Source organism: Dipodomys merriami, unplaced genomic scaffold (assembly GCF_024711535.1).
Source record: "Dipodomys merriami isolate MVZ:Mamm:240054 unplaced genomic scaffold, mDipMer1.0.p SCAF_56, whole genome shotgun sequence".
NCBI classification, from domain to species: Eukaryota; Metazoa; Chordata; class Mammalia; order Rodentia; family Heteromyidae; genus Dipodomys; species Dipodomys merriami.
In genome coordinates, this window is record NW_027206135.1 from 6,058,349 (window position 1) to 6,073,377 (window position 15,029).

At 41.3% G+C, this 15,029-nt stretch overlaps 1 protein-coding gene across 1 annotated transcript in view; it reads right to left on the bottom strand.

Moving 5' to 3' along the window:
* Sdhc (succinate dehydrogenase complex subunit C) overlaps positions 1-11,441 on the bottom strand; it is a 36,999-nt gene extending 25,558 nt beyond the window's left edge. Inside the window, exons 1-3 of the mRNA XM_070000214.1 lie at positions 11,379-11,441; positions 2,660-2,716; positions 577-678 (exon numbers count right to left, since the gene is read on the bottom strand). Of these exons, the coding sequence (XP_069856315.1) occupies positions 577-678; positions 2,660-2,716; positions 11,379-11,398 (179 nt within the window). The 5' untranslated portion in view covers positions 11,399-11,441. The remainder of the gene's footprint in view (positions 1-576; positions 679-2,659; positions 2,717-11,378) is intronic.
* Positions 11,442-15,029: the final 3,588 nt, after the last annotated feature.

Sequence of the window (15,029 nt, forward strand, 5' to 3'; positions counted from 1 at the left end):
TTGAGCCACAGCGCCACTTCCGGCTTTTTTTTTTCTTTTTGCTTATGTGGTGCTGAGGAATCGAACCCAGGGCCTCAGGCATGCAAGGCAAGCGCTCTACCACTGAGCCAACTTCCCAGCCAAACTCTACATTTTTCCTTTAAGGGTTATACAAATTTGAAATTGCTCCAAAAGTTTTTTTCTTTAGTTAACAGGAATTACATTTGACTTACCAAAATTTCCTAAATGATAGCATTTTTTTAAAGATCTAGTAAGATTAGAATTTAGTCACTTTTATATAAGGAGCCAAATATAAGACTTTTCTTCAAAGGAGGAGGCTGCAATACTTGGTAAGAAATGTATGCATTATCCTGCCAATGTAATTGTAACCCCTCTGTACAGTATGTTCTCAAATAAAATAAAATAAAATTAAAAAAAAAAAAAGACTTTTGTTATCTCTCTCTACCCTATCATCTAATGTTATATACCAGTGAAGTAAATTATTTCCCTCTATCTGAAGAAAATAACAGGGCGACAAAGAACAACTTGCAGAACTTTCACCTACTCCCTCCGCATTCTTGGCTCCAGAATTCTTACCTGTAGATAGTGATATGGGGAGACAGAGGACGATTTAAAGTTGTGTTCTTATTCCAGAACCGTTCCATTTCTTCTTTGGCTGTTGTTCCCATAGGAATAGCACTAAAACAAAATCAGAATGTTTAAGAAGTATTAAAAGTAAACCTGGCTTACTACTTTACATAACAAAATATTTATTTAGTTAGTTAATTAGGGTTGGTTTTTTTTTTGGCCAGTTTTGGGGCTTGAACTCAGTGCCTAGGTACCATCCCTGAGCCTCTTTGTACTCAAGGCTATGCTCTATCACTGGAGCTACACAGTCACTTCTGAATTTTTCTGAGTAGTTTATTAGAGATAAGAGTCTCATAGACTTTCCTGCCTAAACTGGCTTCGAACCATGATCCTCAGATCTCAGCCTCCTGAATAGCTAGGATAACAGGAGTGAGCCACTGGAGCCCATCTCAGAATAAAATATACAAAAAGGTAAGATGACTAGACTGACTTGGGAGAAAAACATGTTTGTCCAATTAATTTATTTTTCTGACAAGTCTGATTCAATTAATAACCTCAGCCAAGGAATGTGGTGTACAATACTTATCTGGCATACAAAGGCCCTAGGTTTGACCTCCAGGACAGAAGAACAAAAAACAAATATTAAAATAAACAAAATGTGGGAGGGGTGGGGGGAGGCTTGGAAGGGATGGGAAGGGGAAACAAAGGAGGAGGCTACAATGCTTGATAAGAAATGTACTCATGGGCTGAGAAGGTGGCTCAGTGGTAGAGCGCTTGCCTTGCATGCATGAGGCCCTGGGTTCGATTCCTCAGCACCACATAAGCAAAAAGAAAAAAAGCCGGAAGTGGCCCTGTGGCTCAAGTGGTAGAGTCCTAGCCTTGATCAAAAGAGATCAGGGACAGCATCTGGACCCTGAGTTCAAGCCTTAGAACTGGAATTTTTTTTTAAAAAAAGGAAGGGCTGGAGGTGTGGCTCAAATGACAGTGCCAGAGGAGAGACCAAGCAAAGCCAGAACAGTAAAAAAAAAAAAAAAACAAAGAAAGGCTAAGACTCATATCTAGGTTAAAAGATACTACAGAAATATGACAGCTAAGTATATGTGTGCATCGAATTCGTTCCCTGAATGAGAAAAAGAAGACTGTATTTCTTTTTTTTTTTTTTTTTTTTGGGGGGGGGGTCCGGTCATGAGGCCTGATCTCTGGGCCTGGGTGCTGTCCCTCAGCTCTTCAGCTCAAGGCTAGCATTCTACCACTTGAGCCACAGCGCCACTTCCAGCTTTTTTTCTTTTTGCTTATGTGGTCCTGAGGAATCGAACCCAAGGCCTCAGGCATGCAAGGCAAGTGCTATACCACTGAGCCACCTTCCCAGCCCCAGAAGATTGTATTTCTATAAAGCATTTTTTTAAATAAAAAATCTAAAAATCAACTGTATATCAAGTGTTTGAAAATGTTAAACTTCCTAAATTTGCTAATTATTCCTATATAACTGTACTGTGTTATAAAAGAAAATATAAGAAAATGTTAACAACTGATGTATCTGGGTAAAAGGCAAAAGGCTAACTGTGCTAAACATAGTGGCATATATCTGTAATCCCAGTACTCCAGCATCTCAGTTAGGAGAACCATTTAAGCTGGAAAAAAAAAAAAAAAAAAAAGAAAGAAAAGAAAGAAACAAAATGAAGGAAGGAAAAAATTAAAAAACAGAAACACAGGGCTGGGAATGTGGCTTAGTGGAAGAGCATTTGTCTAGCATGCATGAAGCCCTGGGTTCAAATCCTCAGCACCACAAGTGGTAGAGTGCTAGTCTTAAGCAAAAGAAGCACAAGGACAGTGCCCATGTCCTGAGTTCAAGCCCCAGGACACACACTCTCTCTCTCTCTCCTTCTCCCTTCTCTCTCTGTCTCTCTGTCTCTCTCTCTCTCTCTCACACACACAAAATCAGAAACACAGTTTCTACAATTATTAACTTTTCAGCCAAGTGTCAATTACTGCATGCTTTCTTAATTATTCTTCAAATCTCTACCAACAATCTACTGCTTTTCTCTGAGGGGGAAAAGTGATAATATTATTATTAATAGATTTAGAAACTTACTTTCTGAAACAGAGCTGAGGATTAATGTAGGCTCGGAGGCAATGACGGCCTGTATGTCTGCAACATAAGAGAATCTAGAATCAATACACATTTAGAGATCAACATTAGTATATCAACTTTTCTATTTTTATACTGCATTAGCCTTAGAGTAGAGTATTATATAAAAAGAAGAGGAGGTCTAGGACTGTAACTCAGTGGTAAACACAAACTTAGCATATATGGAGCAGAATTCAAACAGCACCTAAACACATAAAATAGAAAATAAAGTAAGATGATGAAAATAACAGTATGTGTCCTATTTTCTGGCTGAAAACTTACACTTTGACGTAATTTGAAAAGTATTACCTACAATGTAATTTGAAAATAAAAGTATTATCTACAATTATAAAATAATGTATCAATTGAACACAAAGAAACAAGTCAGGTACAGTCACTCAAGCCTATACTCCTAGCTACTTGGGAGGACGAAATCTAAGGATTGAGCTTTGAGGTCAGTCCAAGCAAGTTCAGGACATTCCATTTCACTCAATGGCTAGACTCATGGTGATGCTTGCTTATTGTCCTAGCTATGGGGGAGGCACAATGACTAAATACAGTGGCAATCTCTTGTCATCCCCAGTGGCACAGCATAAAGCCAGGATGAAGGCATAGTTCAACTGGTAGAGTGCTAGCTGAGCAAGCGTAGCCAATTAAAGCCTGGAGTTCAAACCTGCTAACGCTCTCCCCTCTCGCAGCCCCCCCAAAAGACTACGGGATTTGAAGAGGGATTATCCTAATCTTAACCACATTATTTCAGGAACTACCATCAAATTCTAGAAAACCTATATAAACTTCAAGTTAAAAAGCCACTCTCGTGAAAATGTATTTAAACAGACATTAAATTTTCTAAGTAAAACTTGCAGAAATGTATATATGATGGCCAGAACTACTTTTCAAGTAAAAACTAAAGTGTGGCCAAGCATTTTATTTATGGAGAATGTAACCAATACCAAGTTGAAATAGTATTATGAAAAAATATACAACCCAGTCTACCTTTTAATCACACAAAATCAAAATTTTCAAAAGCACTTAAGTAATTGATCACTTGGAATTCTGGGAGCAAAAATTAAAAATTGATTCTGAAAAAGTTTTTTTTTTTTTTTTGGGGGGGGTCGGTCATGGGGTTTGATCTCTGGGTCTGGGTGCTGTCCCTGAGCTCTTCAGCTCATTTGAGCCACAGTGCCACTTCTGGTTTTCTGGTGGTTAACTAGAGATTACAGTCTCACAGACTTTCCTGCCTGGGCTGCCTTTGAACCGTGATCCTCAGATCTTAGCCTCCTCAGTAGCTAGGATTACAGGCGTGAGCAACTGGTGTCCGGCTTCTAGAAAAGTTTTTTTCTGTATCCATTATGTGCAAGGCATTATAAGGATATAAAGATTTCATACCACTGATATTAGAACCGCAAATATTTCAAGAGCCTTATGCTATACAGCAATATATTGGAAGGGACCACTATTTGAAGAGAAAAATCCAATAACACTTTCTTCTTCAATTCTTCCCTCTCCCCAGCTTTGGAGGCAAGACGTGAATACACCCATTGTATACTCAATGCTCTCAGAAAGAAGTGGGAACAAATCTCTTTAAATCAACTGAATTGTCTCTGAAGTTGCAGGGCGCACATTCCTTACACGAGGCTAGGCCTTGTTACTCTGCTACCCAGTAAGAGTTTGCAGATGTGGGTTGGAATCTATGGCGTGTCCTGTCTAGTGCTATTGTTCCCCAAATACCAATGTAAGCTTTCACAAGGCCCTTATAGAAATGAGTTATACCAAACTCCATAACCTCATTTTAAACATGACAAAAGTAATTATCGATACTTGCCTTTCATGTGCAACCAGGAACAAGAACAGAAAGACTCACTTTCTACACAATGATAGAACTTAAAATGTTATAGCTAGAAAACAGTAGTTTGTTTTACTTTTACAAAGTAGAAATCTATAATTCTAGTGCTGTCTCTTTCCCTGTGCATGAAACGTGTCTCCTCAAAAATGTAATCATTTAACATCTTTGAACCACTTCTACAGACTAAGGCAGCAACAATAATATGTAAAAATGCTAGATTAGAGTTTTAGATCTATATGAGTTCTAACACGAAGGATTCACTGAACTTCTGCTTTACCATTTTCACCAGACTGATCAATCTACCTTATTAATAATTGGAAGAACTGCATTTTATTTATTTTTTGCAATTTTTTATTGTGATTAAGTGATACATAAATTTCACAAACTTCATAGTGATACTTAGTTAAAGTCACAAACACATTCTAACCTTCATGGGGCAAATTGTTTTTATCATGGTCTAAAGCTTTGAAAATACAGTTATTTCTTCTACATCGGGTGATATGTACATTCCTTTTGCTTAGTGTCAACTAAGAACTGCATTTTAAAAAACATACAAGAAATGAACTGTATAGGAAATGAGCTGGGCAGGTGGTACACTATTATCTCAGTGCTCAGGATGAGGCAAGAGGATAGTAAACTGAAGGTCAGTCTTAGATGATATAGTGAGCTCAAGGCCAGTCTGGGATAAATAGGGTAACTTATCTTAAAGTTTAAAACATTAAAAAAAAGGAAATGTGGAGCCAAGCACTGGTGGCTTACACCTGTAATCCTAGCTACTCAGGAAGCTGAGATCTGAGGATTGTAGTTCAAAGCCAGCTCAGGCAGGAAAGTCCAAGACCCTTATCTCCAATTAACCATCAGAAAACCAGAAGTGGTGCAATGGCTCTAAGTGGTAGAACGGTAGCCTTGGGTAAAAGAGCTCAGGGACAGAGCCCAGGCAGTGAGTTCAACCTCACGATGGAAGAAAAAGGAAATGTGCAGAAAAACATTCTTTATAAACTGCAATATACCACATCTATAAAATACTGTTCCATTAGTGTTCCCAAGGTATTTTTTTAGCTAACAGATTTTGTAGTATGAGGGGTTTCTTTGTGATACTTCCATACATGCACACAGTATACTTTGAAAAATTCATTTCCTCACCCATATTCTCATTGCTTCTTTCTCCTCTCCCATTCCCAAGGTCTCTAGAATTCACATCACATTTTTAAAACTATCAATGGTGATTAAAAAAAAAAAAGTAATCTGCTGAAAATTAGATTACTTCTGGAAAAAAAACCCCAAAAAGTTATTTGAAGCCAAATCTATGTGATCAAATTACCATTTTTAGGACAAAACAAGATACAACAAATAAGCCTGTAACTATAATCTCACCACTTTGGAGGCTGAGGCAGGAGGAGTATAAGTTAGGACCAATATGGGTTATATATTGAGACTATGACCAAAAAAAAAAAAAAAAAAAGTCCGGGTACTGGTGGCTGATGCCTACTAACTACTCAGAAGGCTGAGTTCTGGTTAAAAGCAAGCCTGGGCAGACACATTCAAGAGACTCTTAGCCCCAATTAGTAGATAAAAAGCTGAAAGTAAAGGGGTAGCTCAAGTGTTAGTGGCAGCCTTAAATGAAAAAGCTGAGGGAGAACATAAGGCCTTGAGTTCAAGCCCTGGTACTGGCATTAAAAAAAACTGGTGTGTGTGTATAATGTAATTTTTTTTTTTTTTTTGGTCCAGATGTGGGGCCTGAACTCTGGGCCTGAGCACTGTCCCTCAGCTCTTCAGCTCAAGGCTAGTGCCCTACCACTTGAGCCACAGCACCACTTCCGGCTTTTTTCTTTTTGCTTATGTGGTGCTGAGGAATCGAACCCAGGGCCTCAGGCATGCAAGGCAAGCGCTCTACCACTGAGCCAACTTCCCAGCCCCTAATGTAAATATTTTACACATATATAATGTATTTCTCTTACATAACCTCTAAGGTTGATCTGATACTATATCCAAACTTCATAAATGTCTGGGTAAAAACAACAATAAAATATATAACCTTGAATGATGAGAACAATCATTTATATACAAAGCTCTGGGACTATTTTGAAAATGAGCTATACAACTTGTGGGTGGGAATGGGAGGAAAAAAATGGAAGAGAGAAGAAAAGAGACGACATTGTCCAAAAAGAAATGTACTCATTACCTGATTTATATCACTGTAACCCCTCTATGACCTAAAAGATCATTACCATCCAACTAACTCCCAAGCAACAACCTAAGTCACACCTGATTTCTCCTTTACTCTTACCTCTCATATACATGTATGAAACCATCCAATCCTACCATACTATCTAGAAAATTTCGATCTAGTCCATTTCTTTGGTCCATATTCTCTCTCTCTCTCTTTTTTTTTTTTTTTTTTTTCTGGTCCTGGGGCTTGAACTCTGGGCCAGATCCAGTGGCTTGGATCTGAAGATCTCAGCTCAAAGTCAGCTAGGCACTGCCCCTGAGCTTTTGTTCTCAAGGCTAGCACTCTATCACTTGAACCACAGTGCCACTTCTATTTTTTTTTTTTTTTTGTAGTTCAGTGGAGTGAAGAGTCTCATGGATTTTCCTGTCCTGACTGGATTCAAATTGCAATCTTTAGAGCTCAGCTTCCTGAATAGATAGGATTACAGGCATTAGCCACCAGTGCCTGGCTTTATCCTATTTTTAAAACTGAAACAGTAACCTTTGACCTCCCTAATAGTAGTTTCTTCCCTAACTTTCAATATCACCAGTGTGAACTTAAAATAGAGCTTATTTTTATCATTCTGCCTAAAAGACTTAACGGCTCTTGTTATTTAGAATATAAGATCCAAAGTAAGCAAACAAAACCCAACCCAAGTTTCCAGACCTCTTTCTCACAAACTCCCTTAATTTCCTTACTTCTCCCACTTTGATTTTTATATTATGTCCAAATAGAAGGAGTCCTCTTATGACTACATGCATCTGCTTATAATCTTATTGGAACCTCTCACAACCTATAAAACTCATCCTTCAAAATCTAATTCCTAGATGGCAAAATTACCATTTTCTGTCTGTTTTTGAGACAAGCTCTTATAGCCTAGACTGGCCTCAAATTCAAGATTCTCCCTGCCTCAGCCTCTCCATGTACGCCTAAGTGTGGCTTAAAAATCACCACTTCTTAAGTCGGATGCTGGTGGGTCACACTTGTAATCCTACCTACTCAGGAGGCTGAGATATGAAGATCGTGGTTCAAAGCCAGCCCATGAGACTCTTATCTCCAATTGACCACCAGAAAACCAGAAGTAGTGCTGTGACTCAAGTGGTAGAGTGCTCACCTTGAGCATGCAGGCCCAGAGTTCAAACCCCACGACTGGGGAAAAAAAATCACTACTTCTTTAGCCTTACATGGTTCATCAGTCATAGTCCCATAGTATTTGTTCCTATCTTTATAGATTATGCTAATAACTCACCTATTTATCACCCCTACTAGACTGAGCTTCCTGAGGATAGGATTGAATACTTTGCATCTATAGCAACAATAAAAATGTCTGACATATAGAAGAGAAAAAACAAACCAAAAAAAAGTACTAAGTATGACTTTTGTGGTTAGTTTTCTTGTTCTTTGCTTTTGTTGTTGTTTTTGTGATAAATATTGGACTGAGGGCTCGGGACATTAAGTCCTAGAATGGTCAGTGTTACACAACCCCAAATGATATTGTCTGGATACACATATTAAGTATGGTGGCCAGGGACTGGTTCCAGGATACCCAGCAGAACTAAGATCTAAGAATAATTAAATTGTTTGTATAAAATGCTTGAGGTTTCTCATATATTCAATGCAATTCTCTCATATACTTTAATCATTACTTTACTGCATGTGCACATGATGTAATACTAAGTAACAAAATCAAGTTTTGCAACTTTCTGCAATTTGTTTTTCAAGTATTTTCAATCTGAGATTGGTTAAATCCAAGAATGAAAACCTGAGGGTGAAAATGATCAACTGTATAATGATGCTCAGCTGAGCCAAGCATCAGTAGTTCACACCTGTAATCCTAGTTACTCAGGAGGCTGAGATCTGAGGACTGCAGTTCAAAGCCAGCCAGGGCAGAAAAGTCCCTATAAGATGCTTATCTCCAAATAACCACCAGATAACCAGAAGTGGCACTGTTGCTCCAAGTGGTAGAGTGCTAGCACTGAGCAAAAAGAGCCCAGGGACAGCACTCAGGCCCCGAGTTCAAGCTCTACAACTGATCAAAAAAGAAAAAAAATCCCAGCTTTTAAACATTGATTCTGAAACATGTACTGAAATATATGTGAAATGTCAAATAATTCAAAAGCATTCAAACTGATCAAATCATCTGAAATACAGGAAGCCTCTCTAGAAATACTTGCCTTGGCCTGTCTTTGGAAAAGATACAAAAAAGGGCAAGAGAAAATGAAGAATTAAGATAACTCTGATCACAACTCCAAGAGAATCATTCTGTCAAGAAAAACTAAACAAAGTCTATTTTTATATTACATGACTGAAATGGAGAGAAATGAGAAGGTATTTGAGGAAATCAGAAATTGAAATCTCAACAGCAATGAAGCAAACTTTCCATAACAAATAAGTTTCCAAAAATAGAGTTAGTACAAACCTGTACTGGGGAGTTGGGATATGGCTAAGTACTAGATGAAGCACAAAGCCTGGAGTTCAAACTCTAGTACAACACAAAGGAAAACACAAAGATTTTTCAGTGGTTCAGGCCTATCATCTTAGATCTGAAGATCCCAACTCAAAGCTATGGCAGATAAGATAGTCCATCTCCCAATTAACCAGCAAAAATATCAGAATGGAGGTGTGGAGAGCCAGCTAGCTGTAAGGAAAAATGCTGACAGCTCCAGGCCTTGAGTCCAAGCCCCAGTATTGGCACACACATAAAAAGTAATTTTATTTATTATTATTTTTATTTTATTTTTTGCCGGACCTGGGCTTGAAACTCAGGGCCTAGACTCTGTCCCTGAGCCTCTTGTGCTCAAGGCTAACACTCTACCACAAGCCATAAAACCACTTCTGGCTTTTTCTGAGTAGTTTTTGGAGATGAGTCTCACAGACTTTCCAGCCTAGGCCAGCTTAGAACTGCAATCCTCTGAGCTCAGCCTCCTGAGTAGATAGGATTACAGGTGTGAGCCACCAGCACCTTACTAAAAAAGATTAGAAGAAAAAAAAGATAACTTTGATACTACTTAAACAGCCCCCAAAAGAAATTTCTATAATATATAAAATGACTGAAATAAAAGTAAACATAAGGCTGGGAATGTGGCTCAGTGCCTAGCATGCATGAACCTTGGGTTTGATTCCTCAGTACCATATAAACAGAAAAAGTCGGAAACCAAAGAAACAGGGACAGTTTCCCGCGGAGTTCAAGCCCAGGATTGGCAAAAACAAAGACAAAAGTAAATATTAGAAAAACAATACAAGCTTCCTGAATACTGAAGACGTTTTAAAAGGTCAATTATCTTATTATCAATCAATATCAATCAATTATCAACAAATATGAATTCAACCTTCAGTACTGGAAAGAGGAGAGAGAAGGAGGGAGGAAGGAAGGGAGGGAGAGGGAAGGAAGAGTGAGAGAGAAAAAGGGACGGGGGGGGGCGGGGGGGGGGGGGAAGAAACAATGCTGGGATTTGTACCAGAAATTATCTAAAGGTACTAGTCCCTAGAAATAGAGGGCAGTGAATTACAGAAAGAGAGCTAGACAGTTCTGAATAAAACTGTCTAGCTGGGTCCTGGTGGCTCACGCCTATAATCTTAGCTAAGCAGGAGGCTGAGATCTGAGGGTCACGGTTCAAAGCCAGCCTGGGCAGGAAAGTCTGTAACACTACTATCTCCAGTATCACTGAAAAAGCCAGAAGTGGAGCTGTGGCTAAAAGTGGTAGATCGCTAACTTTGAACAAAAGAGCTCAAGGACAGCACCAAGTCCTTAAATTCAAAGCCCCATTGCCACCACCACCACCAAGAGAGAAAGTTGTAAATAGGGTGCTACTCTAGACAGTGAGTTGATCTTTTACACCAAAAGTTGGAACATCTACTCCATTACCCAAGACCCCGGTGGAGAAAAATAAAACTCAAAAAAGAACCCGCTGGGGGCAGCCGAGGCTAATCCGGGTGCTACGGCTCGTCACGGGCTGGGTAGGGTTTCCACAGTCCCTTAGGAACTTGGGCAGTCACAGTCGCTGAAATCTCAACCGTTAACGAAGGTAACTTTCTAGAACAAAGAGCTTCGCAAAATAGGAACCAAACTGTTGGAGGGATCGGGTGTGGCTCGAGGTCTAGCACAAGGCCTTGAGTTCCACCCTAGCACAGCGAAAAGAAAAAAAGCAGAGTTAGAACCTGAACAGTCCCCAGTGTGCGCCCCGGGGGCAGCGGTGCCAAGGCGCAGCACAGCCCTCCACCCGGGCCCGGCCTCCGAAGAGGATACCGAGCTGCAGCAGCCAAGGTCAGCTGACCTCCAAGAATGATTTACAGGGTCTCGGCTGTGGGGCCAAAAGAAAAGAAAAAGAAAAAGAAATGGGGGCGAAGCAGCAGAAGGGAAGGGGGAGTAAGAAAGGAGAGCGCCGCGCCACAACTCCCAACGTCCGGAGTTCGGGCCCCGCAGCCCGGCCCAGTCTCATAGCAACCGCTGGGGATGGGGGTGGGGAGAAGGGCCGGGGGTCTCCCGACTCCACAGCGAGGGCCCTCCACACCCAGGGGTCCTTTCTTTGCCCCTGCACAGCTTAAGCCGCAGATGACAAGGCGAGAGCGGACAGTTCAGAAACCCCAAGGGTCACAAGCAAGGCGTCCCTGCCCGGCGCTAAAGTCACCTCAGCAACAGCGCAGCCATCTTGGATTCCGGCCTGGGCGGAAGTGACGAATGCCCCCTCCCGCCCCTTCCCCCCCATCCCCGCGAGCTGGGGCCGAGCGGGAGGGGAGGGGCTGTCACGTGATCGCACGCGTTCCTTAAAGCCGGCTCCTGCGTGGCGCGGCTCGGCTCTGTATTCAGTTGATGGTGTTTTTCTCCTTCATGATACTGCTCTCCTGCTCCCTCACCACTGATTATTTACAAGGATTTGGGTAGACACACCACTGGCTTAAAAATTTGCGGTACAGTCTGAGACTGTGGCTCCGTGGTAGAGTGCTTGCCTTGCATGCAGGAAGCCCTTGGTTCGATTCCCCAGCGCCACATACACAGAAAAAGCCGGAAGTGGCGCCGTGGCTCAAGTGGTAGAGTGCTAGCTTTGAGCAAAAGAAGTTCAGGGCGCCTGGCGCCGGTGGCTCATGCCTGTAATCCTAGCTACTCAGGAGGCTGAGATCTGAGGATCTCGGTTCAAAGCCAGCCCGGGCAGGAAAGTCTGTGAGAATCTTATCTCCAATAAACCACTAGAAAACCAGAAGTGGTGCTGTGGCTCAAATGGTAGAGTGCTTGCCTTGAACTGAAAAGCTGAGGGACAGCGCCCAACACCTAAATTCAAGCCCCAGGACTGACAAAGGAAAAAAAAATTGCAGTCTTAAATTTTGCATGCCTTACAGGTCTACCAAGTGACGAATTTGCCTAGATTCTTCATGGAGCCCTTCCCACAGTTTCACTCGCCTTCACAGGTCAGCCTAAAAAGGTCAGGCTTGGCCAGCTGAGACACTCAAGAAAAAGGATAAGTTTAGATTTTCTCTGGTTCTAAGGGGAAGCTTCAGTCAGAAAGTGGTAACACATTTTGTGTATGTATGTTTGTCTATCCTGTGGTTTGAACTCAGGGCCCTGTGCTGAAGGTTAGTGTTCTACCACTTGAACCACAGCCCCACTTCTGGCTTTTTGGTCGGTAATTGGAAATAAGATTCTCATGGACTTTACCCGGCTGGATTCAAACTGTGATGGGTCAGATCTCAGATCTTCTGAGTCTTTAGTATTACAAAGTATCACTTGTGCACTGCCATCCCACATTTGAAACCCAATTTAAGGAGACAGGACATGGCTGCAGGAGGACCTCACACCACCATTTTAAAGGTTGGGGGGCCTCTAACTATCTCAGGTCCCGGGGTTCCTGGGCTAGAGCTGCTGCATGCGCTGAACTCCCACTAGCCAAAGACAACGCTCCCTTGTTCCTTGTTTCAGCACTGTGTGGGTGACACCCACAACCACAAGAACCCGGGTGTGGAGGAGAACCCGCCTTGATTTATATGCTGTATATCAATTAGCAGCTTTGAGGCGTTTAAGTACAGGAATCAATCCCTGAGAGACTGAAGAGGGAAAATGAGCTAGTGAGAAAGGAACTAGAATGCAAAAGTTCTTGACCCTTGGCAGAGAGAAAGTTAAAAGAAGGGAGGGGTAAATGAGGCAGCCCAGAGCAATTTAGTGATTTTACAATAAAACATGTTTGGCTGTATTCATATTTAAATCTCATTTATATTTAGCACTATTGTATTGTTCCTTTCAGGATTTAAATAGCACAAATTTGCTTATTACTGTATCAAATGAATAATGCTATTTTGCATTTCTATTAATGCTTGACAACAGAATTACTTTCATAGACTTAAGGATTGGAAGAGATCTTTGAGGCTCCCTAATTCAACCTTCTATTCAGTGCAGGAATCCCTTTACAGCATTCCTGGATCTTTAAGACTGCTCCAACACATTCTATGATGAATACCTCAAAACATAACTTTTAGCTAAGCATGGTGAGGCAAGGCTATGATCACAACACTGAAAAGCAGAAACAGGAGTATTTTGTAGCTAGACTAGACTACACAGCAACAGCCTGACTCAAAAGTAGAAGTCAACTCAGGAGGCTGAGTTCTGAGGATAAAGTTCGAAGCCATCAGGGCAGGAAAGGCCATGAGATTTATCTCCAATTAATCACAGAAAAAGCTGTAAGAGGAGCTGTAGTACAGGCGGTAGAACAAAAAAGCCCAGAAATAGAGCCCAGGCCTTGAAGCCCCCAGGACCAGCTCAAAAAAAAAAAAAAAAAAAAAAAAGTAATCAAGAAGAAGCAGAGTCTTGCCAAGGTTACAGGTGAAAAGGTGAGAGAAAGGAAAGGGAGTGAGGTAAGTTGGATGAAAAGCAAAATCGTTTTATATGATCCTAAGGAGGTAAACAAAGGAAGTCATAATCAGGAGAGCTCTGTCTGAAACACTGTTAGCCAGATTTGTCTTAAAACTCAGTTCTGTTTATATAAACATCCCATCCCCCCAAATCTTCAGAAGATAATTATGATGAAGCAAATTAAATCCACCCTTTTTATTATGTGTGTCTCAGGACACGGGCCCTGTTCTTTAGCTTTTTCCCTCAAAGTTGGCACTCTACCACTTGAGCCACAGCTCCACTTCTGACTTTGGGTTGTTAATTGGAGATAAGAGTCTCACAGACTTTCCTGCCTGAGTTAGCTTTGAGCCTGGTTCCGTAGGTCTCAGCCTCCTTAGGTAGGATTACAGGTGTGAACCACTGACACTCAACTCACCTCTTTGTTCTTGCTTGTCCTATTACCCTCTCTACCCATTCCCCTTTTCAAAATGGCACTCATTCTTTAAGGTTGGGTAGTATCTAACCTTGCTTCCCATGCCTGACTGCCACGTCCTCTGAGCTTCATTTATTAAATGCAGTTTATTTTTTGTTTTTAATCATATAACTTTCCTGATATTGTGACTTGTATGCCCTCTGTGGTTTTCCTGGCATTTGTTTATTACTAAAGCAAGTAGTCCATTACTAAAGCAAGATGTTGATGGGTTTGTTTTCTGCCTCCCTAAACTAGATTTTGAACTTGTAAAAGGAATTTATTATTTTGATTCTATTCCCCACATTCCCATACTTTACACATAATTGGGATGTAGTGCAATTTTGTTGCATTGCTCTAAACTGAAATATATTAAACTGCAGCATGAGGCCTTGAAGGAGTTCCTAACAGAGAGTGAAAGGTCTGATACCTCTTTGCTGTGAATTTTCCAATGGAGCTAAGCTTCTCTCTCTTAAGATGAAGAGAAATGGAAAAAAGATTCCCAAAGGACCAGATTATCTCAAGAAGTCTGTAATGTAGCCTACATCATCAAGATAACAAAGCATATCCTATTTGGGGAGTTCTCTGAGGAGAACCTGCCTCTAACTCCTAAGGTTCTCAAGGAGCCACCTCCAGACAAGGGAGCTAAGGAGGAATCCCTTTTTGTGGACTTTGTATTTAGATTTCCCTTCCTATCTTCTCTTAGTGAAGTGTGTGTCCATTTTTCTGTCCCTGTCCCTCACCACCCCCCAACATTCCAGCCTGGGGCAGGGGGAGGCCAATAGATACAATGCCTTCTGTGTATGGGGTGGTATGTGTCCCCCCACCCCCCCCATCCAGACTGTACAATGCCCCTTCTGCTTCCTGCACTCTGCCTCCCTCCCCACCACCTCCCAACTGCACATGCCAGACTGCAATTGGTTACTGGCCCAGGACAGCCCCCTCCTGATGAAGTCCCAGGGGATTTTAAGCAGGTTCCAGGAATCCCCCCGC